Source organism: Stomoxys calcitrans, chromosome 4 (genome assembly GCF_963082655.1).
Source record: "Stomoxys calcitrans chromosome 4, idStoCalc2.1, whole genome shotgun sequence".
Classification (NCBI taxonomy): domain Eukaryota; kingdom Metazoa; phylum Arthropoda; class Insecta; order Diptera; family Muscidae; genus Stomoxys; species Stomoxys calcitrans.
Window position 1 is genome coordinate 16,366,495 of NC_081555.1, and position 25,155 is coordinate 16,391,649.

General features: G+C 39.1%; 1 protein-coding gene across 1 annotated transcript; it reads left to right on the forward strand.

Annotated features, from left to right (window-relative positions):
- Positions 1–7,813: 7,813 nt before the first annotated feature.
- LOC106086022 (uncharacterized) lies at positions 7,814–14,462 on the forward strand. Its single transcript, XM_013250522.2, has 3 exons — positions 7,814–8,349; positions 13,997–14,129; positions 14,202–14,462. Exons 1-3 carry the CDS (start codon positions 8,118–8,120, stop codon positions 14,308–14,310), a joined length of 474 nt encoding a protein of 157 aa, XP_013105976.2. The 5' UTR covers positions 7,814–8,117; the 3' UTR covers positions 14,311–14,462.
- The last annotated feature ends 10,693 nt before the right edge of the window (positions 14,463–25,155 follow it).

Genomic DNA, 25,155 nt, shown 5'->3' on the forward strand with positions numbered 1-25,155 from the left:
AATCGGGTAGTAAGTGTGCCGTTCATATGATTAAGCCCTAATTCAAATGATCGATTTTTATGACAGCTTTATATCTATAAATGTTCCGATCTGGACAGTATTTGAGTTGGATGCGAGCCTTCAAGCAGCTCACTGTTTAAAATTTCAGCAAAATCGGAGATTAAATGCGACCTTTATGGACTTTTTTAGACCCCAAAGCTGAAGAACGGTCTCTATGGCTGCTATATCTAAATAAAGTCCGATCTGCACCATATTCAAAACAGATGTTGCAAATTTAAATGATACAACTCACTGTTTTAAATTTCAGCGAAATAGGGTAATAAATGCGCCTGTTATAGGCCTAAGACCCAAAATCGGCAGATCGGTCTATATGATGGATATATCCAAATATGTTCCGATCTGAACCTTTTTTGGTTCGGCTATCGACGGACCTTATAAAACTCACTCTTCTGAATTTCAGAGAAATGGGTTAATAAATGCACCTGTTATAGACTTAAGACTCTAAATCGGCATATCGGTCTCTATAGTCCGTTCTGCACCATATTCGGGATAGATGTTGAGAGTTTTAATACAACTCCACTCTTCCAAGTTATGGACCGATTTGAAAGTCGGGTAATAAAATGTGCCTACTATAGACCTAAGACCCAAAATTGGCAGATCGGTCTATATGGCAGCTATATCCAACTACGTACCGATCTGGATCATTTTTGGTTTGCATAATAATAAAACCCACTATCTCAAATTTCAGCGAAAATCAAAATCGTCAGATTGGTCTATAAGGCAGTTATATCCAAATATGCAAATATGCTGCAAAATTGACGGGCCTAATAAAACTCACTGTACTGAATTTCAGCGAAATTGGGTGATAAATGCGCCTGTTATGGGCCTAAGACCCAAATCGGCAGATCGGTCTAAAGGCAGCTATATTCAAATATAAATCGATTTTTTCAAGAACTTAACCAGCGTATGAAAGAAATACGAATCAGTGCAAAATTTTAACTCAATATCCTAATTTTTATACCCTCCGCCATAGGATGGGGGGTATACTAATTTCGTCATTCTGATTGTAACTACTCGAATTATTCGTCTGAGACCCCATAAAGTATATATATTCTTGATCGCCAGGACATTTTATGTCGATCTAGCCATGTCCGTCCGTCTGTCCGTCCGTCCGTCTGTCCGTCCGTCCGGCCGACCATCTGTCTGTCGAAAGCACGCTAACTTCCGAAGGAGTAAAGCTAGCAGCTTGAAATTTTGCACAAATACTTCTTATTAGTGTAGGTCGGTTGGTATTGCAAATGGGCATATCGGTCCATATTTTGATATAGCTGCCATATAAACCGATCTTGGGTCTTGACTTCTTGAGCCTCTAGAGGGCGCAATTCTTATCCGATTAGAATGAAATTTTGCACAACATGTTTTGTTATGATATCCAACAACTGTGCCAAGTATGGTTGAAATCGGTCCATAACCTGATATAGTTGTCATATAAACCGATCTTGGGTCTTGACTTCTTGAGCTTCTAGAGTGCGCAATTCTTATCCGATTGGAATGAAATTTTGCACGACGTGTTTTGTTATGATATCCAACAACTGTGCCAAGTATGGTTCAAATCGGTCCATAACCTGATATAGCTGCCATATAAATCGATCTTGGGTCTTGACTTCTTGAGCCTCTAGAGTGCGCAATTCTTATCCGATTTGAATGAATTTTGGCACGACGTGTTTTGGTATGATATCCAACAACTGTGCTGAGTATGGTTCAAATCGGTCCATAACCTGATATAGTTGTCATATAAACCGATCTTCGGTCTTGACTTCTTGAGCTTCTAGATGGCGCAATTCTTATCCGATTTGAATCAATTTTGGCACGACGTCTTTTGTTATGATATTCAACAACTGTGTCAAGTATGGTTAAAATCGGTTCATAACCTGATATAGCTGTCATATAAACCGATCTTGGGTCTTGACTTCTTGAGCCTCTAGAGTGCGCATTTCTTATCCGATTGGGATGAAATTTGGCACGACGTGTTTTGGTATGATATCCAACAACTGTGCTGAGTATGGTTCAAATCGGTCCATAACCTGATATAGTTGTCATATAAACCGATCTGGGATCTTGACTTCTTGAGCCTGTTAAGGTCGCAATTATTATCCGATTTGCCTGAAATTTTGTACGACGGATTCTCTCATGACCATCAACATACGTGTTTGTTATGGTCTGAATCGGTCTATAGCCCGATACAGCTCTCATATAAATCGATCTCTCTATTTTACTTCTTGAGCCCCCAAAGGGCGCAAATCTTATTCGAATTGGCTGACATTTTACACAGGTCTCCAACATCTAATTTAATTGTGGTCCAAACCGGACCATAACTTGATATCGCTCTAATAGTAGAAATCTTTTCTTATATTCTGTTTTGCCTAAGAAGAGGTGCCGGGAAAAGAACTCGACAAATGCGATCCATGGTGGAGGGTATATAAGATTCGGCCCGGCCGAACTTAGCACGCTTTTACTTGTTTACTTTGTTTATAGTAAAAAAAGCAATTCTTTTTCTACTCATATTTTACTAAACCCAAGAAAACCCATACAGTTTTGGCCATGAACAACAATTTTATCATTATTTTACAAATTTAAAATTAACAACTTTATTGCATTGAGAAATGTGCTAAAATTATCAAACGCTTTAAATTGCCGCTCTAGAGCATCGCTAGAACGCAACTAAAAGTAGATCGATCCCACGTGCTAATGACCTGGTTTTTCTTAAAATTTCGCAAACACAAAAGAAGTGACACCATTTCTAAAGCACTTTTGTACTCATAAATGGCCTTCAACGATCAATGTCACATGAGGCATTCGCAATGCGCTCATTGATGGGTGTGAGTGAGAGTAAACACTGAGTTGCGTTAGGTTGCAGAAAAAAATTGCATGGTTATGCCTTTATTGGAATGAAAACAAAAAGAGCACACAAATGCACAAACGATCAATGAAAACAAAGGGAAAATAAATTAAAAATGCAGTAATAGGAACACAACCAACATTTGCTCATAATAATCATCACTTTTGGTACAATTAATTTTTTTTAAAGATTTTTTTTTATCTTTACAGTGATGTAAAAGAAAAAATAGCCAGGGAGAGTGACCGATTAGTAGAGATTTGATTATTAAATCATTATCCTCTCTTCAACACCAAAGAGAGGCGAGAGAGAGAGAGAGAGTGTAATCTGTTTCAAAGCCCAAAATCAAAACAAATAAAACAACAACGACCCTCACCCAAATAATAACAATCGCCATTATCATTATGATGATGGCGTTGATGGGAAGAAGCTTAAAACTCATTCAGTAGCACATAAACGCCAAAGTGTTTTGGATGTGGATTTTTATTTAATTAAAGTTAATCAAACAAATAACTGACATTCGCATAATTTCATTTGTGATCTCTTCGTTGTATAGTTATTTTTACCATTTACAAAATCAGCGAAATGGGTGCAAACACCCTACCACAGAAAACAAAAAACAAAAGAAAAACATAAAAAAGAAACTAATAATGAAAAACAACAACAATCACAGAAATGGTCTCACTGCCTTCGTTGTCACATGTATACAGATGTATGTATGCATGTATGTGTGTGGTATAAACCAGAGCAACATAGTATCTGGAAAAAAGTGAGAATTTAATAAAAGCACCCATTGACGAGTCATATGTGGAAAGGGAAGGTGTTTAAATATTGTCTGGGGACAGTGGTATGGAAATTAACTAAAAAAATCTTAAAACAAGTAAGAAGGCATTAAGTTCGGCCGGGCCGAACTTTGGATACCCACCACCTCAGGTAATATATGTAAACCACCTTCCGTCACAATCCGATGAAAATTGGATAACTTATGCACCCAAATTCGGCACGGACTTTAAGCGGTCTAATAAAAGTCACTGATGAATTTTGTATTTTAAATTTCAACGAAATCGGGTAATAAATACCGTTTTTATGAGGTTCAGACCCTTAACCGGCATATCGGTCTGTATGACAGCTATATCTCAAAACAGGCCTATTTATACCATATTTGGGACGGATGGCGGGTGGCTTAAAACTACTCACTGTTAAAAATTTCAGCGAAATCGGATGAAAAATAAAGCTTTTATATGCTTCAGACCCTTTATCGGCAGATCGATCTATATGGCAGCTATACCTAAATATAGGCCGATCTGAACTACATTTGGGTCCTATGTTAGGAGGCTTAAAACTATTCACTGTTTCAAATTTTAGCGAAATCGATTAAAAAACAAGTAAAAAGGCGTTAAGTTCAGCCGAGCCGAACTTTGGATACCCACCACCTCGGGTACATATGTAAACCGCCTTTCATCAAAATTCGATGAAAAATTCATAACTTATGTCCCATATCAGTTATATTAAAATATGTTCCGATTTGGACCAAATTCTAATAAGTACAGTAGATATATCTAAAAATAAACCGATCTGAACCATATACGACACGGATGTCGAAAAGCCTAACATAAGACTTTGTCAAATATCAGTGATATCGGATTATAAATGCGAATTTTATGGGGCCAAGACTTTAAATCGAGATATCGGTCTACATGGCATCTATATCCAAATCTGGACCGATTTGGGTCAAGTTGCATAAAAATGTCGAAGAGCCTAACTTAAAGCACTGTCCCAAATTTCGGCGAAATCGGACAATAAATGCCTCTTTTATGGGCCCAAAACCTTAAATCGATAGATCGGTCTATATGACAGCTATATTCAAATCTAGACCGATCTTGGCAAAATTGAAGAAGGACGTCGAAGAGCCTAACCAAACTCACTGTCTCAAATTTCAGCGACATCAGATCTATATGGCAGCTATATCCAAATCTGGTCCGATCTGGACCAAATTGACAAAGGATGTCGAATGACCTAACACACCTCACTGTCCCAAATTTCAGCAAAATCGGATAATAAATGTGGCTTTTATGGGCCTAAGACCCTAAGTCGGAGGATCGATCTATATGGCAGCTATATCCAAATCTGGACCGATCTGAGCCAAATTAACGAAGCATGTCGATGGGCCTCACACAATTCACTGCCCGAATTTCATCAAAATCGGATAATAAATGTGGATTTTGTGGGCCTAAGACCCTAAACCGGAGGATCGGTCTATATGGGGGCTATATCAAGATAAAGTCCGATATAGCCCATCTTCGAACTTAACCTGCTTAACGATTTAACGATGTCCTTATGTCTGTTGTAATCACTCTACAGCCTTCAAAAATTGAGATATTGAGCTGAAATTCGGCACAAATACGTCTTTTGATGCACACAGATTAAGTTCTTGAACGGGCCAAATCGGACCATATTTGGATAAAGCTGCTATATAGACCGATCTGGCGATAAAGAGTCTGATGCCTATAAATGTCTTATTTTTAACCGATTTCGCTGAAACTTAAAGCACTGAGTATTCTTAGGCCTCCCGACATCCGATCTAAATCTGGTTCAGATCGGACTATATATAGATAAAGCTGTCATATAGACCGTTCTCCCGATAAAGTGTCTGAAGCCCATAAAATCTTTGCTTATTACCCGATTTCGCTGAAATTTTAAAAAGTGGATAGTTTAAAGCCTCCCAATATCCGCCCCAAATATGGTTTGGATCGGCCTATATTTAGATATAGCTACCATACCGACCGATCTCCCGATAAAGGGTCTGAAGCCCATGAAATCCGGAATTATTACCTGATTTCGATGAAATTTAGAACAGTGAGTAGTTTTAGGCCTCCCGTTATCCCATCTTATTATGCTTCACATCGGACTATATTTAGATATAGCTGTCATATAAACCGATCTCCCGATAAAGGGTCTGAGGCCCGTAAAAGCTTTATTTTTTATCCGATTTCGCTGAAATTTAAAACAGAGGGTAGTTTAAGGCCTCCCGAAATATGCCTAAAAAATGGTTCAGATCGGACTTTATTTAGATATAGCTGCCATAAAGGCTGCATTTATTAATCTATCTCAATCTAATCTCAAAGATCGGACAATATTTGGATATAGCTGTCATATGGACCGATATGCCGATTAAGGGTCTGAAGCCCTTAAAAGCTGCATTTATTGCCCGATTTCGTAGAAATTGGAAATAGGGCGTTATACTAAGCCTCCCGCAATCCGACCTAAAAACGAATCAGATCAGATTATACAGATATAGCTGTCAGCCGAACGTCTAATTTTGGGTCTTAATCCCATAAAAAAAGCTGATTACTTGTCTGATTTCGCTGTAACTGTTACTTGTATGTGAATTCTCGGGACCTGAATAAAATATGATCGACACCAGCCCTAATTTAGATAGAACTATGGATATTGTAGTGGAGTTATCTTGTATATAAAAATCAATTTGTGTTTGTTTGTAGGTTTGTTTGTATGTTTGTGTGTTCCTTATAGACTTAGAAACGGCTGAACCGATTTCCTTGAAATTTTCACAGATGGTGCATAATGACCTCGTGGTGAAAATAGGGTACTACATTTTTTGATATCTGAAGGGGGAACGGACCCTCCCCCTTGCATTAATTTTCAGAAACGCCATATCTCGGAGATGGGTGGTGCGATTTAAGCGAAATTTTGTGGGCACTCATATAGTACCCTTAAAATAAAAATTTAGTATCCAAATTTCAGATAGGGTAACTACGGGGGCCGCCGCACCCTAAAACCTACCAAACACATATTTAGACCAATCACGACAATATGGGACTCAAATGAAAGGTATTTAAGATTGGAAAACGTATCTGATATCCAATTGTCCGACCAAGTGTTTGGGGCACCACCCCAACCCCCAAAACACCCCTAAATGGGACATATTTACCGACCATGGCAATATGGGACTCAAATGAAAGGTATTTGCGGGTAGAATACGAATCTAATATCGAAATGTGGGATCACGTTTCTGGGGGTCCATCCCTTCCCCAAAATACCCCCCAAACAGGACTTATTTACTGATCATGGCAATATGGGGCTTAAATAAAAGGTATTTGAGTGTAGAATTCGAATCTGATATCCAAATATGGGACAAAGTGTTTTTGGGCGGCCACCTCTCCCCAAAAGCATCCCCCAAAGGAGACAAATTTACGACCATAGCAATATGGGGCTGAAATGAAAGCTCTTTGGGAGTAAAGCACCAATTTGATATCAATATTCGGGAAAGTGTCTATGGGGCCACCCCAACCCCACAATTTGGGGCCATGTGTTTGGGGGACGCCTCATCGTGTAAACTACTCTAAACCAACGGAAAAATGGGGTTTAAATAAATGGTATTTGACAGAAGAGCACAATGCTGATATTTTTTCAGAGCCAACTGTCTGGGGGACCACCTCACCCCCGAAAACACTCCTAAATCAGATATCATGAGAATATCGGACTGAAAAAATATTTTTTCAAAATGTTGATTGGTTTGATTTGTTTTCCCAAATTAGCAGTTTCAAACCACTGTGTTTTCCAAATAAAATGGATGTTTGCCCATTTCAATTGGAGAAAAATACAAAATCAAGTTTAAAATTTATCATCATCATCGTTTCAGCGTCAACAAACACAAAGTCAGCATTTGGTCAATCGCTGCACCAGCTCACTCAGCCCAAGCACAGAAGAGCACCAGCCATCATCATCATCGCCATCATCGGCGATTCGCATTATCACCCACCCATCAGTGTTGTCGAGTGTTGAATGTTGCGCTCTCTTTTTTGTATTTTTTATTTTTTTTCCAGTTTGATAGAGGGGTCTGTGATGATGATGATCTTCATTCACATGGTCCATTTGCAGTTTTTTGTTGCAGCGTATGATCATGGATTCAGTTCGGGGACATCTATCGTTGGGCTTAAACACTTTGCGTTACTTTCGAATCGCGTTGGCGTATTTCTCGAATTAAGAACCAAAAAAAAAAATAAATAAAACGAAGTCTGGAGAAGAAAAAGAAAACATACCGAAAGCAATCGGAAGACAAATTTCGTAAGAAAAGTAGTGGGATTTGGCTATACCTCATACCCCTGTAGAGACAATACCACCACCCGTTGTCACTTACCTGCGGCCTAGTTAAATTGTTTTTTCTATTTGAAATTCAGTTTCCGTTCTTCAATTCGTGATTATGGCGAAATTTATGACGCTGATATTTGTCGTTTGTTCAGCGATTCTATGGTATTTCCTGTTTTTCGGTGGAGGCATTAGCCGTCTCACAAGAGTTAGTGGTCGCAGCAGCAGCAGCGGTAGTGGCAGCGGCAGCAGTGCGAGTAGCTTTGGGGTGGAGGCCACCAATGGGCATGGCAGTCCGCTGGAAGGACGTGATTATCATCATAGTGAACGCGGTGGTCACATTAAAAGTAAGCCTCACATAGAGTCTAGTGAAGGATTGTGAAAAAGAAATTTTAAAAAAATATTTTAAGAAAAACCTCGTAAAGTGGACAGTTCTGAAAAAAATTAACGTATAACACCTTGCTGTTGAACTATGCAGACTGGATTAAAGTGGAATATAAATTTTTGATTTAATATGAGCCCTTAAAAAAATATTCGATATACAATACTGAAAAAAAACAAACATATCCAAAAATTTTTTACTGCCATGGATCTGCCAACCAAAAGGAAAGACAAAATTAATCAACCCATGGCCTTTACCTGACCCCTGGGTAGGTTAGGTTAGGTAAGAGTGGCAGTCCTTTACAGACTCACTTAGACAATGGATCTACCAACCAAAAGGAAAGACAAAATTAATCAACCCATGGCCTTTAACTTGACCCCTGGATAGGTTAGGTTAGGTAAGAGTGGTAGTCCTTTACAGACTCACTTAGACAATTTTAAGTCCATTGTGATAGCACAGCGGCGACAGACCAAGGCTTCTGGCGGGAATCGAACCCACGACCCCAGCACTGGTAATCCAAGCACGCTACCAACTCGGCTACCGGGACCCCTGGGTAAGGAATAAGAATTTACATTTACGACCACATTTTTGACATGGCTAGTACCCATCCCTAAAATTGCCAATGCAAACATCCTTGTGAGGTTAATCGATGTCGGATGCAGCGGGTGATTAAAATGCCCGCCAATGATGCTCTAAGCAGAGCGGTTTTGGCAATTTTTTTTTGGTGGTGTTTATATCCTCACTTGTTTTCATTTCTCTCCACAAAGGAAAATATCCGTATCTCGGAATAGGTAATAGGTAGGTTGGTTTCGTAATAGGTACTACCTATTACGAAAAATGTTAAAGCCTATTTGGACTAGGCTAGAAATGGACTCCGAAAACCAAACAGCTGCGGTACCATGTTGTTCTTCCAAATTTTATAGGTGTGGGTGCCTTGGCACCTGTAGTCGAGAGTAATGCTTCAAGCGCTTAACTAGTCGTCAGACTAATTAATGAGGAAGAGACGGATAAACCAGAGGGATACACAGTTCGTCCCCAGCCTTTAAGTAAAGGTGGTGTTTCCGACTCGCATTCAGACAGCGACGGCGTCAATGAAATAGTCATCGCAGCCTAATCGAAAAATGTGGTTGGCGGGATGACGGCAAAAGTGAGCGATGGCTTTGTTGAGCTCACAAGCAGACCGAGAAAGCGATCCGGAGCACGACAGCAGAATCCCATCGGATGCACAGCTGATATCAATGACTGCATAAGTCATCTCATCTCTGTCGTGCTTCCTTGTCACTCTGGCGTAAGAGGGCGGCTCCTTACCTTCTCAGCGACCATCTTCCCCTTCCATGATGGCTCTGGCATCCTTTTGAAAGCCACAGGCCTCCATGAAGACTCAGGCGCCGTACGCGCTTTCATCGTTCCTGTTCCGAGTTTGTCTACTTCCGCAGGACACTGGCTGGGGTCTCCATTGCGGGAGGGCAGACTTGGTTTTCCCAGAGTACTTGAAAGCGGGGGGATGACGGCAGAAGTGAGCGATGGCTTTGTTGAGCTCACAAGCAGACCGAGAAAGCGATCGGGGGCACGACGAAGGAGACGGAGGAGTATGTACCAGCAGCGAAATCGGGTAAAAGTGCAGGATGCTGGAAGGGATAGAACTGACAGCTGGAAAGAGAATCAGATCTCCCGAAGTGCATAACACTGCTATAACGCTTCTCATTCAGCATTAAAGCAGTGTTATGCCCTTCGGGAGATCTGATTCTCTTTCCAGCTGTCAGCTCTATCCCTTCCAGCATCCTGCCTTGGATTGAGGGAGCCCTAGTATAGCCATCTGAAAGATCATGCTACACGGTTGGATCAAAGCTAAAGGACAGAGTGGGCCTGGGGGTCTACATTGAGAACCCAGAGACTGAGATCTGTTTTAGATTGCCTGATCATAAGATGGTCCTGCAGGCGGAGATGCGGGCAAACACGGAATACGTGAGGTAGTGTGGTGCTAACGCGAGGACATCGAGTGTGAACATCTTTACGGACAGTAAAATTGCCATAAGGGCAATAACAAACAGGAGGGTAAGGTCACGCACAGTCTTGCAGTGTAAGAAGGAGATTAACGCCTTCTCTGAGGATGGATGGCAAAATTCGCATCGTTTGGATGCCGGGCCATAACGGAGTAAGGGGAAATGAAAGGGCAGACGAATTGGCGGTAAAGGCTAGAGGACTGCCGTCAATAAACTTGGTTAACCCGAAGCCTTTCGGGTCGGCGCAGTCCGACTTAAGAGAGTGGGCGATGAATGCGTAAGCAACCCTGACAGCGACCAGTCGGTAAAACGGCGAAAATCCTATGGGGGATCCAGATGGTGGGAAGACGAGGCTATTACTAAAAGGAAGTAAAAAGGAGATCAGTATAGCTATTGGTATTATGATGGGGCATATAGGACTACGAGATCACTTATATAAAATCGGTGTGGCCCCTTATCATTGAGCTTAAACTTGAATCGGACAGCACTCATTGATATGTGAGAAGTTTGCCCATGTTCCCAATGGAATGTTCATTGGATTTGCATTGCATTTGCATCTATTCACATCTGCATCTCGTATAATCTTTTCCAGCAGGTTTTAGTATCCTGCTGGAGAGGTCACATGATAGGCTGTCTCCCTGTCTCAAACCTCGTTTGGTATTAAATGGTTCTAATAGATTCTATCCTATTCTCGCTGAGGAACGCGTATCAGCAAGTGTCATTCTGCAGAGTCTTATTAATTTTGCAAGAATACCAAAATTAGACATGGCTTGAAATATTTTTGAACGTAAAGGGGTATCGAAAGCGGCTTTGTAGTCAACAAAGAGATGATAGGTGTTGATTTGTCCTTCTCGGGTCTTTTCCAGGATTTGGCGCAGTGTGAATATCTTGTCCCGGGGTGGATTTGCCAGGTCTAAAGCCGCATCGAATTATCTCATTGACTTAAGTGTTAATCTTTCGCTCAGTACGCTCGAGAGTATCTTGAATGCGATGGTAAGGAGACTTATTCCTCTATAGTTGGCACATTCCGTGTTGTCTCCTTTTTAGTATACGGGGTTGGGTTCCAATCCTCGGGTATGCGTTCTTCTCGCCAGAGTGCGCAGATAAGCTGCGCGTTGCGTTATCAATGTGTCTCCTCCGATCTTAAATAGTTTAGGGGGTAACCCATCGGCTCCTGCTGCCTTGTTGTTTCTTAGTCGAGTCACTGCTACTTGCACCTCATTCTGAATAGGAAGTAAACATTCTATACCACCATCATTGATTGGTTCTGCGGTATCCTCTTCGCTGCCAACGTTTGACACTAGCTGTTGGGTGAAATGTTTTTCCCATATCCTCAGCATGCTATCTGCATCAGTTTGCACCAGATTTCCTTTTTGTCTCAACAGGAGGATGTGCCCGCACCAAAGCCATCGGTTTGATGTTATATTCTTTGGTAGAATTTCCGGACTTCATTCTGACTGCTGTACATCTGAATTCGCTCACACTCACGTCTTTCTATTTCTTTTTTCTTTCTGCGAAATAAAAGTTTTTCCTCTCTGCTTTTCTCCCCATACCTCTCGTTGATGGGGCGCTTTGCTACTGATTGCAGGGTCGCTTTATATGCAGCATTTTTGGCTTCAGTACCATCTCGACTCTCTTGGTCATACCATGGGTTTCTTGGAAGAGGCTTCCGGTACCCAAGTACGGATTTCGCGGCATTTTCCATGGAGTGAGCAATGGTTTGCCACTGCGCCATTATATCATCGAAACAAGGAGTGCTTTCATGAAGCAGTTGGGTCAGTTGAGTGGAGTATGCCGCTGCCATTTGTTGTGTTTGCAGCTGTTCAATGTCCAGCTTCCGTGCAGTGTCAGATCGTACTTTCCTCGCCATATTCAAACGGGTGCGAACCTTTACTGCAACAAGGTAATGATCGGAATCTATATTCGCTCCACGGATCGATCGTACATCTTACACGCTGGATGAATGCCTTCCATCTATCACAACTTGATCAAATTGGTTTCTCGTGTTAGATCGGGTGACCGCCATGTGGCTTTGTGAATATTTTTATGTTGAAATGTGGTGCTACTAACTACCATGTTTTTTGCCGAGGCGAAATCTATCAGCCTCAACCCGTTACTGGACGTTATCTCGTGGAGGCTAAACTTTCCGATTGTTGAACCAAAAATGTCTTTCTTCCCTATTTTCGTATTAAAATCTCCCAGAACGATTTTAATATCATGGGCGGGGCAGCGGTCATATTCTCTCTCTAGGCGCTTATAGAAAATATCCTTGGTCTGCTCGTCTTTGTCTTCCGTCGGGGCATGGGCACAAATAAGGCTGATATCTATATAATTTAGTCGAATTCGGTTAAGATTAAGATGTCGCTCCCATATAAATGTTCATCAGATATTGCTCGAAATTTGATGCGGATTGTTTAAAAACACATCCGAAAATATCCGCCGAGGTCCATCAAAATTGATTCAGAATTAGATATAGCTCTAACTTTGTACCTAAAGGATAGGTGTAGGGTATTATAAAGTCGGCACTTCCTGACTTTCGCCTTTCCTTACTGTTTTTTTGTTTGTGTTCCTGTCTATTAGGAGAAACCAAGCCTAGAACTTGACAATTGCGATCCATGGAGAAGGATTCGACTCGGCCGAACTTGGCAGTTTTACTTGTAATTTGTTTTTATACCCTCCACCATAGGATGGGGGTATACTAATTTCGTCATTCTGTTTGTAACTACTCGAAATATTCGTCTGAAACCCCATAAAGTATATATATTCTTGATCGTTGTGACATTTTATGTCGATCTAGCCATGTCTATCCGTCCATCCGTCTGTCCGTCCGTCCCTCTATCCGTCCGTCCGTCTGTCTGTCGAAAGCACGCTAACTTTCGAAGGAGTAAAGCTAGCCGCTTGAAATTTTGCACAAATATTTCTTATCAGTGTAGGTCGTTTTCGATTGTAAATGGACCATATCGGTCCATGTTTTGATATAGCTGCCATATAAACCGATCTTGGGTCTTGACTTCTTGAGCCACTAGAGGACGCAATTCTCATCCGATTTGAATGAAATTTTGCACGACGTGTTTTGTTATGATATCCAACAACTGTGCAAAGTATGGTTCAAATCGGTCCATAAACTGATATAGCTGTCATATAAACCGATCTGGGGACTTGACTTCTTGAGCCACTAGAGGGCGCAATTCTTATCCGATTTGAATAAAATTTTGCACGAGGTGTTTTGTTCAACAACTGTGCAAAGTATGGTTCAAATCGGTCCTTAACTTGATATAGCTGTCATATAAACGGATCTGGGATGTTGACTTCTTGAGCCTCTAGAGGTCGCAATTATTATCCGATTTGGCTTAATTTACAACGGTTTCTCCCATGGGCTTCAATATACGTGTCAAATATGGTTTGAATCGGTCTGTAGCCTGAAACAGCACAACAAAGATACAGCGCAAAGAACTTGACAAATGCGATCCATGGTGGAGGGTATAAAAGATTCGGCCCGGCCGAACTTAGCACGCTTTTTCTTGTTTCATTTGTATTGTTCTTTGTGAAAGTTATTTAAAAATTATTTTATTTTTTTTGAAAACTAATTTTCTGAATTTTATATTTAAGGGGATCTAAACCATTGCTGGCGCCGTTATGATGGCTATAATCTACAAAACACCATAGTGAATAAGAAGGAGCAGCTGAAGAAGCCCTACGGCATTTTGTGCCATTTCAAATGTACTTGGTTTTTTACAATAAGGTGACATAAACAAAAGAAAAAATTCTCAAAATTTTCCATCATTCATTATTCCCTTTTTTGTGATGATTTTAGTTTCCCCACGTGTGAGTTCATCTATGATTATAAATTGTCATGTTACTTATTTACATCACTGCCCGATTGTACCACGGTGAAATGTACACTGCTCAATTATTTTACGTAATCCAACAGCAATATAGAGGAGAAACAACAACAAACAAATTCATAGAAAAAAAAAATTAAAAACAACAACAAAAACTACCATTACAAATAGTAAAAAAAATAATAAAAAAAAAAAACCAAAATGACTGCTGAGAAAATATTGCAGCAAATCTCAATTAATATAAATTTAAATTATTATTTTTGTTTTTTTGTTTTGATTTTTGTGTTCATTTATGTTTTGTTATTTTATTTTTAAATTTATCTTTAGGCTATGGCAACCGTTTTTTGATTCTAAAACCTGATAATCTAAATCATCATTAAATGATTATTTCCAATTTCCTGATTTGTTTCTGCTTATGGAAATAAACGGAAAGCTACTGAGTACAATTACATTATAGTATTAAATTTTATTTAAATAAATAATTTTGCAATAATTTTATTTTAAAATATATGAAATTTTATTTTATTAAAATTTTTTTTTTTATTTAAGTGTGTTTTTTTTTTTTTGTTTGTGGAGTTTTCCCTAAAAATTATACTTGGTTTTGGTTTTTGCTCATATTCAATCCATCATATGCGATATACTTAGTTCCGCATTATTAAATCTAGTTTCATTTTAAACAAACTCCTCTTAACTCCATCACATGTTGAAGTTTTGGTTATTCTCCTATCTGCTTTTCTTTTACCTGTTTTTGAGAAATAGAATTTCGATATTTTATTTTCTAACTACTTTGGCCAACTTCCTGATTGTGTAGCAACTTCCGTGACTTGGAACATGTTTGTTATGTTCCTGCTGCTGCAGCAGAAAGGTACCACCAGCATTTAAGTTGCCAAAAACTCTTTCTTTTTTGCTCCTGGAATAAATGCAATCGATGTTATAGCATGTTAGAGTTGCTTTGCTCCAAGTCGGTTAAGATTTACATACATAACGACATGTGTATGCAAGAGGAATAGCATTAGAACAACGGACAATGGGGTGTAATGAATATTTTATATTTATAAAATCAGTAAGGAAAGGTAAAAGTCGGGCGGAGCCGACCATATAATACCTTACGCCTACCCTACAATTATAAATTCGGGCAATAGATGTTTGTATATGAGAGCTATTTTTTAATAGGAACCGACTTTTTTGGACAGATCGGTTAAAAATTGTGGTTACTACGGCCATTTAAGTGGAAATCGGGCGATACATATATATGGGAGCTATATCTAAACCGGGACCGATTTTGATGAAAACTTGAAGATATGTTAGAATCAGCAACAAAACAATCTGTGCCAAATTTTGTGCAGATTGCTTGAAAATTGTAGTTACTACGGCCATTTAAGTGCAAATCGGGCGATACATATATATGGGAGCTATATCTAAATCTCAAACGATTTTGATGAAATCTTGCAGATATGTTACGATCAGTAACAAAACAATCCTCGCCAAATTTTGTGCAGATTGGTTGAAAATTGTAGGTACTATGGCCATATAAGTGGAAATCGGGCGGTACATATATATGGGAGCTATATCTAAATGTGAACCGATATTAATGAAACCTTGCAGATATGTTAAAACAGGTAATAGAACAATCCACGTCAAATTTTGTGTTGATCGGTTGAAAATTGTAGTTACTACCGCCAATTAAGTGCAAATCGGACGATACATATATATGGGAGCTATGTCTAAATCTGAACCGATTTTGATGAAACCTTGCACATATGTTAGGATTGGCAACAAAACAACCCGTGCCAAATTTTGTGTAGAACGGTTGAATGTTGTAGCTACTACGGCCATTTAAGTGCAAATCGGGCGATACATATATATGGGAGCTATATCCAAATCTAAACCGATTTTGATGAAATCTTGCAGATATGTTAGGATTAGCAACAAAACAATCCTTGCCAAATTTTGTGTTGATCGGTTGAAAATTGTTGTTACTACGGCCATTTAAGTGCAAACCGGGCGATACATATATATGGGAGCTATATCTAAATCTCAAACGATTTTGATGAAATCTTGCAGATATGTTACGATCAGTAACAAAACAATCCTCGCCAAATTTTGTGCAGATTGGTGGAAAATTGTAGGTACTATGGCCATATAAGTGGAAATCGGGCGGTACATATATATGGGAGCTATATCTAAATGTGAACCGATATTAATGAAACCTTGCAGATATGTTAAAACAGGTAATAGAACAATCCACGTCAAATTTTGTGTTGATCGGTTGAAAATTGTAGTTACTACCGCCAATTAAGTGCAAATCGGACGATACATATATATGGGAGCTATGTCTAAATCTGAACCGATTTTGATGAAACCTTGCACATATGTTAGGATTGGCAACAAAACAACCCGTGCCAAATTTTGTGTAGATCGGTTGAATGTTGTAGCTACTACGGCCATTAAAGTGCAAATCGGGCGATACATATATATGGGAGCTATATCCAAATCTAAACCGATTTTGATGAAATCTTGCAGATATGTTAGGATTAGCAACAAAACAATCCTTGCCAAATTTTGTGTTGATCGGTTGAAAATTGTTGTTACTACGGCCATTTAAGTGCAAACCGGGCGATACATATATATGGGAGCTATATCTAAATCTCAAACGATTTTGATGAAATCTTGCAGATATGTTACGATCAGTAACAAAACAATCCTCGCCAAATTTTGTGCAGATTGGTTGAAAATTGTAGGTACTATGGCCATATAAGTGGAAATCGGGCGGTACATATATATGGGAGCTATATCTAAATCTGAACCGATATTAATGAAACCTTGCAGATATGTTAAGATTAGCAACAAAACATTCCGTGCCAAATTTTGTGCAGATCGGTTGAAAATTGTAGTTACTACGGCCATTAAAGTGCAAATCGGGCGATACATATATACGGGAGCTATATCCAAATCTGAACCGATTTTTATGAAATCTTGCAGATATGTTACGATCAGCAACAAAACAATCCTTGCCAAATTTTGTGTAGATTGGTTGAAAATTTTAGTTAATACGGCCATTTAAGTGGAAATCGGGCGATACATATATATGGGAGCTATATCCAACTCAGAACCGATTTAAATGAAATCTTGCAGATATGTTACGATCAGTAACAAAACAATCCACGCCAAATTTTATGCAGATTGGTTGAAAATTGTAGTTACTACGGCCATTTAAGTGCAAATCGGGCGATACATATATATGGGGGCTATATCTAAATCTGAACCGATTTTGATGAAATCTAACAGATATGTTAAGACTAGCAACAAAACATTCCGTGCCAAATTTTGTGCAGATCGGTTGAGAATTGTAGTTAATACAGCCATTAAAGTGCAAATCGGGCGATACATATATATGGGAGCTATATCTAAATCGGAACCGATTTTTATGAAATTCCACAGATATGTTTAAATCAACAACAAGCTAGTCTGTGCCACATTTTGTGTACATCGGTTGAAAATTGTAGCTACTACGGCCATTTAAGTGCAAATCGGGCGAAACATATATATGGTAGCTATATCTAAATCAGAACCGATTTTGATGCAGGCTTGCAGATATGTTAAGATCAGTAACAGAACAATCCACGCTAAATTTTGTGTACATCGGTTGAAATTTGTAGTTAATACAGCCATTAAAGTGCAAATCGGGCGATACATATATATGGGAGCTATATCCAAATCTGAACCGATATTAATGAAACCTTGCACATATGTTAGGATTGGCAACAAAACAACCCGTGCCAAATTTTGTGTAGATCGGTTGAATGTTGTAGCTACTACGGCCATTTAAGTACAAATCGGGCGATACATATATATGGGAGCTATATTCAAATCTGAACCGATTTTGATGAAATCTTGCACATATGTTAGGATTGGTAACAAAACAATCCTTGCCAAATTTTGTGTAGATCGGTTGAATGTTGTAGCTACTACGGCCATTTAAGTGCAAATCCGGCGATACATATATATGGGAGCTATATCCAAATCTGAACCGATATTAATGAAACCTTGCACATATGTTAAAACAGGTAATGGAACAATCCCCGCCGAATTTTGTGCAGATCGGTTGAAAATTGTAGTTACTACGGCTATTTAAGTGGAAATCGGTGGAAATATATATATGGGAGCTATATCTAAATCAGAACCGATTTTAATTAAATCTTGCAGGTATGTTAAGATCAGTAACAAAACATTCCTTGCCAAATTTTGTTCAGATCGGTTGAAAATTGTAGGTACTACGGCCATTTAAGTGCAAATCGGGCGGTACATATATATGGGAGCTATATCCAAATCTGAACCGATTTAAATGAAACCTTGCAGATATTTTAAGATCGGTTATAAAACAATCCGTGCCAAATTTTGTGTAGATCGGTTGAATGTTGTAGCTACTACGGCCATTTAAGTGCAAATCCGGCGATACATATATATGGGAGCTATATCCAAATCTGAACCGATATTAATGAAACCTTGCACATATGTTAAAACAGGTAATGGAACAATCCCCGCCGAATTTTGTGCAGATCGGTTGAAAATTGTAGTTACTACGGCTATTTAAGTGGAAATCGGTGGAAATATATATATGGGAGCTATATCTAAATCAGAACCGATTTTATTTAAATCTTGCAGGTATGTTAAGATCAGTAACAAAACATTCCTTGCCAAATTTTGTTCAGATCGGTTGAAAATTGTAGGTACTACGGCCATTTAAGTGCAAATCGGGCGGTACATATATATGGGAGCTATATCCAAATCTGAACCGATTTAAATGAAACCTTGCAGATATTTTAAGATCGGTTATAAAACAATCCGTGCCAAATTTTGTGTAGATCGGTTGAAAATTGTAGTTACTACGGCCATTAAAGTACAAATCGGGCGATACATATATAGGGGAGCTATATCCAAATCTGAACCGATATTAATGAAACCTTGCACATATGTTAAAACAGGTAATAGAACAATCCACGCCAAATTTTGTGCTCATCGGTTGAAATTTGTAGTTAATACAGCCATTAAAGTGCAAATCGAGCGATACATATATATGGGAGCTATATCCAAATCTGAACTGATTTTGATGAAATCTTGCAGATATGTTAAGATCACTAACAAAACAGTCCGTGCCAAATTTTGTGCAGATCGATTAAAAATTTTAGTTACTACGGCTATTTAATTACAAATCGGGCGATATCTATATATGAGAGCTATATCTAAATCTAAACCGATTTTTACCAAAATCAATAGCATTCGTCCTTGGGCCAAAAAAGTGACATGTACAAAATTTCGTAAAAATTGGACTACAAATACGACCTGCACTTTGATTACAAGAATACATGGAATCACAGACGGACAGACGGAAATGGCTAAATCGAATCAGATAGTGATTCTGAGTCGACCGGTATACTCTTGATTGGGTCTAGCTTTTCTCCTTCTTGGCGTTGCAAGCAAATGCACAAACTTATAATACCCTTTACTACAGTGCTGGTGTAGGGTATAACAAGTAAGAGCGTACTAAGTTCGGCCGGGCCGAATCTTATATACCCTCCACCATTGATCGCATTTGTCGAGTTCTATGCGCGGTATCTCTTTTTAGACAAACATAGAATATTGAATAAGAACTGTTATGCTATTGGAGCTATATCAAGTTATAGTCTGATTCGGACCATAAATGAATGCTAAACATTGTAGAAGTCATTGTATAATATTTCAGTTCATTCGGGTAAGAATTGCGCCTTGTGGGCCCCCCAAGAAGCAAAATCGGGAGATAGGTTTATATGGCAGCTGTATCAAATTATTGATCGATTCAAACTATATTAGACACGTATGTTGAAGGTCATTAGAGAAGCCGTTGTACAAAATCGGATGAGAATTGCGCCCTCTAGAGGTTCAAGAAGTCAAGATCCCAGTTCGGTTAATATGGCAGCTGTATCAGATTCTATACCGATTTATGCCATACTTAGCACAGTTGTTGAAAGTGATACCAAAACAGTGCAATATTTCAATAAAATCGGATAAGAATTGCGCGCTCTATTGGCTCAGGAGTCAAGATCCAAGCTCGGTTTATATGACAGCTATACCAGATTATGAACCGATTTGAATCATACTTAGCGTAGTTGTTGGAAGTGCTACCAAAACACTACGTGCAATATTTCAATAAAATCGGATAAGAATTGCGCCTTCTAGAGGCTCAAGAGGTCAAAACCCAAGATCGGTTTATATGGCAGCTATACGAAAACATGGACTGATATAGCCCATTTACAATCCCAACCGACCTACACTAATAAGAAGTATTTGTGCAAAAATTCAAGCGGCTAGCTTTACTCCTTTGAAAGTTAGCGAGCTTTCGACACACAGAGAGACGGACAAACGGATGGACGGACATGGCTAAATCGACATAAAATATCACGACGAAGAAGAATATATATACTTTATGGGGTCTTAGTCGAATATTTCGAGGAGTTACAATCAGAATAACGAAATTAGTATGCCCCCTTCCTATGGTGGAGGGTATAAAAACATGATTTAAGTGTTACTTTTATGAAGACCCTACAAGGACGGCCTTAAGTCGTGCTGAGCAACCTTTGGATGCCCTATACTACATTTTTTTTTGCAGGCTCTCTCTCCCAATCTCTATGTCTGTATGGCTGTCTGTCATTCTTTCCAACTGTCCGTCTTTTTGTTCGTCTGAGGGGCTTTCAGTCCATCTGACTTTCTGTCTATCCGTCTGTATTTTTGTCTCTGTTTCAGCCCGTCTATCGTTCAGTTTGTCTGTGTTTCTGCTCATCAGTCTTCCATGTGTTTTTCACTCTATCTCTCTTCCTGTCCGTCTGCCTTCGTCTGTCCTTCAGTTTTTTTGCCCGTAAGTATTTCTGTCCATCTGTATTGCTGAGCGTTTTGTAATGTGGCCGTCTTTTTTTCTGCTCGTCGGACCATAATGGATTATAGCGGACATATAGACCGATCTCCAGACTTATGGTTTGGAGCACTTTAAAGGCGTATTTATTACCTGATTTCCGTGTAATTGGAGACAGTGCGTTGTATTTGACCTCTTCACTTTTTTGTAGAATATGGTCCGAATTGTACTAAAATTTAATATTGTCGCCACAAAGCGGGTTCTCCAAATGTAAGGTTTTGAGATCGTAAAAGGTGCATTTACAATCAGATTTCGCAGAATTTTGGTAAAGTGAGTGGTACAAGGCCCCGAAATAAAATATGGAATACCCTGCCCAATATGATCTGTATCCGACTATAATGTGATCTAGACCGATTTTACGTTCTTGTGCTCATAAATGGTGAAAATGGTGAATTTTTCATTAAATTTTGACGAAATTAGGAAAACAATTCCATTATGGTGGTTACCCTCCCGACCTAATGCATGTTTACTTCTTAAGTTTCATTTAGCCAACTTTTTGAACTGTTATTTGACAGAAATTAATTAAGATTTAATATAAATGCCCTTAATTTCTGTCAATAGAATAGGGGTTTCAAATAATATGAAATTTTCTCAGCACCTGAAAGTATGCAACACTTCTGGAGAATGAAACCTAAGTCTTTCTATTGCAGCGAACACATCGTAGCAATAACAAGTTTGTTTTTATACCCTCCACCATAGGATGGGGGTATAATAATTTCGTCATTCTGTTTGCTACACCTCGAAATATGCGTCTGAGACCCTATAAAGTATATATATTCTTGATCGTCATGACATTTTAAATCGATCTAGCCATGCACGTTACTCTGTCCGTCCGTCTGTCCGTCTGTCTGTCCGTCCGTCCGTCTGTTCGCCCGTCTGTCCGTCCGTCTGTCCGTCCGTCTGTCAGTCCGTCTGTCCATCTGTCCGTCCGTCCGTCCGTCTATCCGTCCGTCCGTCTGTCCGTCCGTCTGTCCGTCCGTCTGTCCGTCCGTCTGTCCGTCCGTCTGCCCGTCCGTCCATTCATCTGTCCGTCCGTCTGTCTGTCGAAAGCACGCTCACTTTCGAAGGAGTAAAGCTAGTCGCTTGAAATTTTGCACGAATACTTTTATTAGTGTAGGTCGGTCGGGATTGTAAATGGGCCAAATCGGTCCATGTTTTGATATGGCTGCCATATAAACCGATCTTGGGTCTTGACTTCTTGAGCCTCTAGATGGCGCGATTCTCGTCCGATTTTACTGAAATTTTGCATGTAGTGTTTTGGTATCACCTTCAACAACTACGCCAAGTATGGTTCGAATCGGTACATGTTTTGATATAGCTGCCATATAAACCGATTTTGGGTCTTGACTTCTTGAGCCTCTAGAGGGAGCAATTTTCGTCCGATTTGACAGAAATTTTGCACGTAGTGTTTTGGTATCACTTCTAACAACTGTGTTAAGTATGATTCAAATCGGTTCATAACCTGATATAGCTGCCATATAAACCGATCTTGGGTCTTGACTTCTTGAGCCAATAAAGCGCGCAATTCTCATCCGATTTGGTCGAAATTATGCATAAGGTGTTTCGTTATGACTTCCAATAGCTGTGCTAAGTATGGCGCAAATCGGTTCGTAACCTGATATAGCTACCATACAAACCGATCTGGGATCTTGACTCCTTGAGCCTCTAGAGGGCGCAATTCTCATCCGATTTGGAAGAAATTTTGTACAACGGCTTCTCTCATGACCTTCAACATACGTGTCTAACATTGTCTGAATCGATCAATAGCTTGATACAGCTCCCATATAAACCGATCTCCCGATTTTGCTTCTTGAGCCCCTTCAAGGCCCAATTCTTATCCGAATGAACTGAAATATTACCCAATGACTTTTACAATGTTCTGCACTCATTTATGGTCCTAGTCGGACTATAATTTGATATAGCTCCAATAGCATAACGGTTCTTATTCAATATTCTTTGTTTGCCTAAAAAGAGATACTGCGCATAGAACTCGACAAATGCGATCCATGGTGGAGGTTATATAAGATTCGTCCCGGCCGAACTTAGCACGCTCTAACATGTTTGCTTTCCCTTCGTTACACCCCATTATTCAACCAAAAATAAGCATGTTATACTATATTATTTAGATATATGCAGAATTTGTGTTCATGCATCCATCTCCCATCCATATGTTGTGCGAGGACACCATATGGTGGCTTTATCAATTTTTGACTTTATTTGATTGTGTTTATTTAGTTGAAAAGTTGGCTCAATTTGTGAATTGCGCTACCAATTCGTTTAGTATACAACTTTATCACGAGAAAAGACTAACTGAAGGAAAGACAAATAAAAGCGTGCTAAGTTCGGCCCGGTCGAATTTTATATACCCTCCATCATGGATTGCATTTGTCGAGCTATTTTAACACAGTTGTTGGAAGTCATAACAAAACACGTCGTGCAAAATTTCAGCCAAATCGGATAGGAATTGCGCACTCTAGACGTTCAAGAAGTCAATATCCCAGATCGGTTTATATGGCAGCTATATCAAAACGTGGACCGATAAAGCCCATTTACAATCCCAACCGACCTACACTTATAGGAAGTATTTGTGCAAAATTTCAAGTGTTTAGCTTTACTCCTTCGAAAGTTAGCGTGCATTCGACAGACAGACGGACGGACGGACAGACGCACGGACCTGGCTAGTTCGACTTAAAATGTAATGACGATCAAGAATATATGTACTTTAAAGGGTCTTAGACGTATATTTCGAGGAGTTACAAACAGAATGATGAAATTAGTATACCCCCAACCTATGGTGGAGGGTATTAAAAGAAATACCAAAAACCTTTGATGTCACTTGCTTTTGGTGATTATAAACTGCCACTGACCCTAAATCTCCCTTCTAATTCGTCTACCTTTCTTATTAACTGTCTTCCTTAAAAGTTGTTTCCTAATGGCTGGCCATTTCAATTTAAGCTTTAACTTTTCTTTCTCTCTCCATTTTCCATTTGTGGGCTTAGCTGTGTAGCCAACAACAGATCTGCTATAAAATTTGCTAAGACAAATATTTATGGTTTTTAGATAAACTATACTTATTTTGGGGGAGGCGTGTGTTTGGAGATTTTAACTTCCTATTTGGCTCCTTACCAACAAGTCCATAATTTATCCATTGAATGTTGGTTGCTATTGGTGTTGTACGAACTACAGCGTCCATATTTCATGGAGTATGTTTTAGGAAGTGGCGAATAATGTAATTTTGTTTTTGTTGTTGGTATAAACATTACCAGAGATAAATGATGGGAAATTTATATACCAAATTCAATGTTGGGGAATGAACAAACATTGAGTAAATAATGGAGAATGCACTGAGGTTACAGGGGGAGAAAAATGGTTAGGAAATGGTCAATAGAAAACAATTGAAACGATTAAACCATTGAACGGATTTTTTCGAAACTTTATTTTTCTTAAATTGGGAGATTGGTCTATGTGGCAGCTATATCCAAATATAAACCAATCTAGGCCAAATTGAATAGGGCCTAACACAACTCATTGTCCCAAATTTCGATAAAATCGGACAATAAATGCGCCTTTTATGGGGCGAAAACCTTAAATCGAGAGATCGGTCTATATGGCAGCTATTTCTAAATCGGGACTGATCTGGGCCACATTGAAGAGTCATATGGAAGGGCCTTACCCAACTCGAAGTCTCAAATTTTGGGAAATCGGATAATAAATGAGCCATTTAAGGTTCCAAAACCTTAAATCGAGAGATCCGTCTATATGGCAGCTACATCCAAATCTAGACCGATCTAAGCCAAATTGCGGAAAGATGTCGATGGGCCTAACAAAACTCACTGTCCCAAATTTCGGCGAAATCGGACAATAAATGCCCTCACGACCTTAAATCGGCGGATCGGTCTATATGGCTGCTATATTAATTTATTTTATTTTATTTTATTTTATTTTTTTTTTTTTTATTTTATTTTATTTTATTTTATTTT

Bases quoted from the DNA above. Each gene is read 5' to 3' on its own strand.
- LOC106086022 (XM_013250522.2), top strand. From the start codon at position 8,118: ATGGCGAAATTTATGACGCTGATATTTGTCGTTTGTTCAGCGATTCTA. The intron at 8,350-13,996 runs GTAAGCCTCACA...TTTATATTTAAG, and splicing joins ACGCGGTGGTCACATTAAAA to GGGATCTAAACCATTGCTGG. The intron at 14,130-14,201 runs GTGACATAAACA...TGATGATTTTAG, and splicing joins ACTTGGTTTTTTACAATAAG to TTTCCCCACGTGTGAGTTCA.